This window comes from Osmia bicornis, unplaced genomic scaffold (assembly GCF_907164935.1).
Source record: "Osmia bicornis bicornis unplaced genomic scaffold, iOsmBic2.1, whole genome shotgun sequence".
NCBI classification, from domain to species: Eukaryota; Metazoa; Arthropoda; class Insecta; order Hymenoptera; family Megachilidae; genus Osmia; species Osmia bicornis.
The window spans coordinates 185,775-188,398 of record NW_025791124.1 but is presented as its reverse complement, the minus strand read 5'-3'; the positions used below and the strand labels follow the sequence as shown (position 1 = coordinate 188,398).

The following is a 2,624-nucleotide window of genomic DNA, read 5'->3' as shown; positions in this document are numbered from 1 at the left end:
GTAAGAATTCGCATTTATCCGGTTGAAGGGTTAAACCGGCGTCGGCCAGGCGCGTAAACAGGCGTCGGACCTTCTTTCCGTGTTCCTCCAACGTTTTCGCGAAGATGACAATGTCGTCCAAATACACAAACAATTCTATGCCTTGCAAACCGCGAAGTAATTGGTTCATTAAACGTTGGAAAGTTGCTGGAACGTTCTTCAATCCTTCCGGCATTCTAACGTATTCGTAATGTCCTGGAGGCGTACTAAACGCTGTCTTGTGACGGTCCTTCGGATCCGTCTCTATCTGTTGGAACCCGCTTGCAAGATCGAAAACTGAGAAATATTGCGCGTTTCCAATTAAATCGAGAATTTCTGTCATATTAGGTAGTGGATACGCGTCGTCTACGGTCTTTTTATTCAATTTCCGAAAGTCTATCACCATTCTCCACCTGGGATTGCCCTTAGAATCGGGTTTCTTCGGAACAATCCACAGGGGAGAATTATATGGCGAATTCGACGGAACAATTATTCCGCTAGCTAGTTTCGTTAAGATTTGTCTTTCAATCTCGTCCTTGTGGACGGAAGGAAACCTGTATTTCCTAGTATTTATCGGCACTTCGTCTACAGTCGGAATATTGTGACGTAAGTGCGCGGTTTTAAATCTCGACGTTCTGCACAATTTAATGAACGCTCGTCGACAAAACGGAATGGTCGAATCGGTTCGGTCCGCGTCACGAGTATATTATGTGCGAACGATATCTCGGCCTGTTCCTGTCGAAAATACTCTTGTCCTAAAATTCCATCGGTAATTAACGGAAAATCCGACCTAACGACATGAAATCGAACAGGATTCCCTTGTATATGTAGGGTGGTTGTGCCGATTGTACGGTCTTTCTGCGGCGTGATGCCAGAGATTATCGTCGCCTCGTAAGTGGCGATTGGCAAATCGGGTTGCAAAAGATTGACTTTAATCAGGTTAAGTTCGGCAAGGGTATCAACAAGAAATAACGCGGTTCCCAGCTCTAAGTCATCCGAGGGAATTTTTACGATTGGCGTAGCCCGTTTGGTCTCTATCACAAGGACCGTTTCTTCTGGAATTGAACCTTTTTCTTACGCTTTTGCTGAGTCTGACTCGTCGTCGCGTCCGTCTGGCGAGTCGCATCGAAGTTTAAATTGTCGCGATGGTCAGGTGACGGCGACCTTAGTCGTTCACGTGAGGGCCCTGGTACTGGTTCCTCCAACGGCGGTGTACGCGGTCTACGATATTCGATGTTTCGACGCGGTTCAGGAGACTCCCGCCTTGTGGGCGATCTTCCTGCACAACGGCAGCCTAAACAGTGATGTTGTGACGATCTAGCGGGCGAATCTGCCCGAAACGTTCTTATCGGACTCGAATTTCTAAATTCACGCGTCCTACCCGCGTCTCTGATCGGTGACCCGAAATTTGCGCGCTCCGGCGATTGTTCACGCCTTGTTGGCGAAAAGCTGTTATATCGCGGAGGGTACGACCTATCACGATCCGGACTTCGATAACGCGAACGATAGTCATCATAAGTATCTTGTCGCGATTCGTATGTAGGACGATAATAGTCCCGAGATCCTGACGGACGATGTCTTTGCCGATTTTCAGCTCGAACGGCGATGTCTACCGCGTCTTTCAGCGTCTTAGGATCGCGTGCGTCGACCGCTCTTGCAAGCTCGTCAGGCAAACCATAAACGAACGCGTCTATCGCTGTCAATTTTACCGGTTCCATGAATTCCGACGCACGTGAGCCGTAGTCTCTTTTGAGTACGTCTTCTATTCCAGATAACAGTCCACGAATACGATCATGAAATGCGAATACTGATTCGTCGCGCCACATACGTATATCCAGTAATTGGCGATAATAATCGCTATAGGTTTTCTCCCGAGTAAATCGATATTTCAAGTGCTGGATTAACTCTCCGACGGTAATGAAAAGTAGACCGTTAACGCTGTCGCGTGCGTCCCCCCTTAAACGCGAAATTACGAGCCGAAGGAAAGTCCTTCTTCCCGTAGATGGTAAACTATCATAGTGATACTGAATTTCGCTTATAAAGTCCCGAAGACGTATATTCCGTCCATCTAAAATCGGAATATGTTGGGCGGCTTGCTTCACGGCAAAACTTTCTATAACCGTAGTGGAAATGTCGCTGTATTCGCGATCATCGTTTCTAAATGTATGCGAAGCGAAACCGACATTTCGTGTATCGCGCCAGGTTTCGTGTGTTTCACCGGCATTTTCAGGCGTACGCGGTCTCACACCGCTCAGGCCTTCACCGGCGTCGATTGGGTCAGTCATTTTAAACGGAATTTCTTAATACGCGGAAAAATGTAACGGATTTGATTTTCAATACACAAAATACATATATACACAAAACACAAAATACACACACAGTATTCAAATCAAATCAAAATCAATAATCAAAAATATCAGAATATCAGAAAATCAAGAAATTGGCGATAATTGTTCAGTACTTGAGAAATATATCAGAAATAATTCAGTTAGAAACAGAAATTTTGACAAAGCACAAAATAAATAAAATAAATAAATAAATATTAAATAAATAAATAATTTAGATAAATTCAAATATGATTAACGAGAAATAAATAAATAAGTTAT

General features: G+C 44.5%; 1 protein-coding gene across 1 annotated transcript; it reads right to left on the bottom strand.

Moving 5' to 3' along the window:
- Nucleotides 1-1,055: 1,055 nt before the first annotated feature.
- On the bottom strand, nt 1,056-1,736 carry LOC123988778 (serine/arginine repetitive matrix protein 1-like). The gene has a single exon (XM_046289522.1). It carries the CDS (start codon nt 1,734-1,736, stop codon nt 1,056-1,058), a length of 681 nt encoding a protein of 226 aa, XP_046145478.1.
- Between the last annotated feature and the right edge of the window lie 888 nt (nt 1,737-2,624).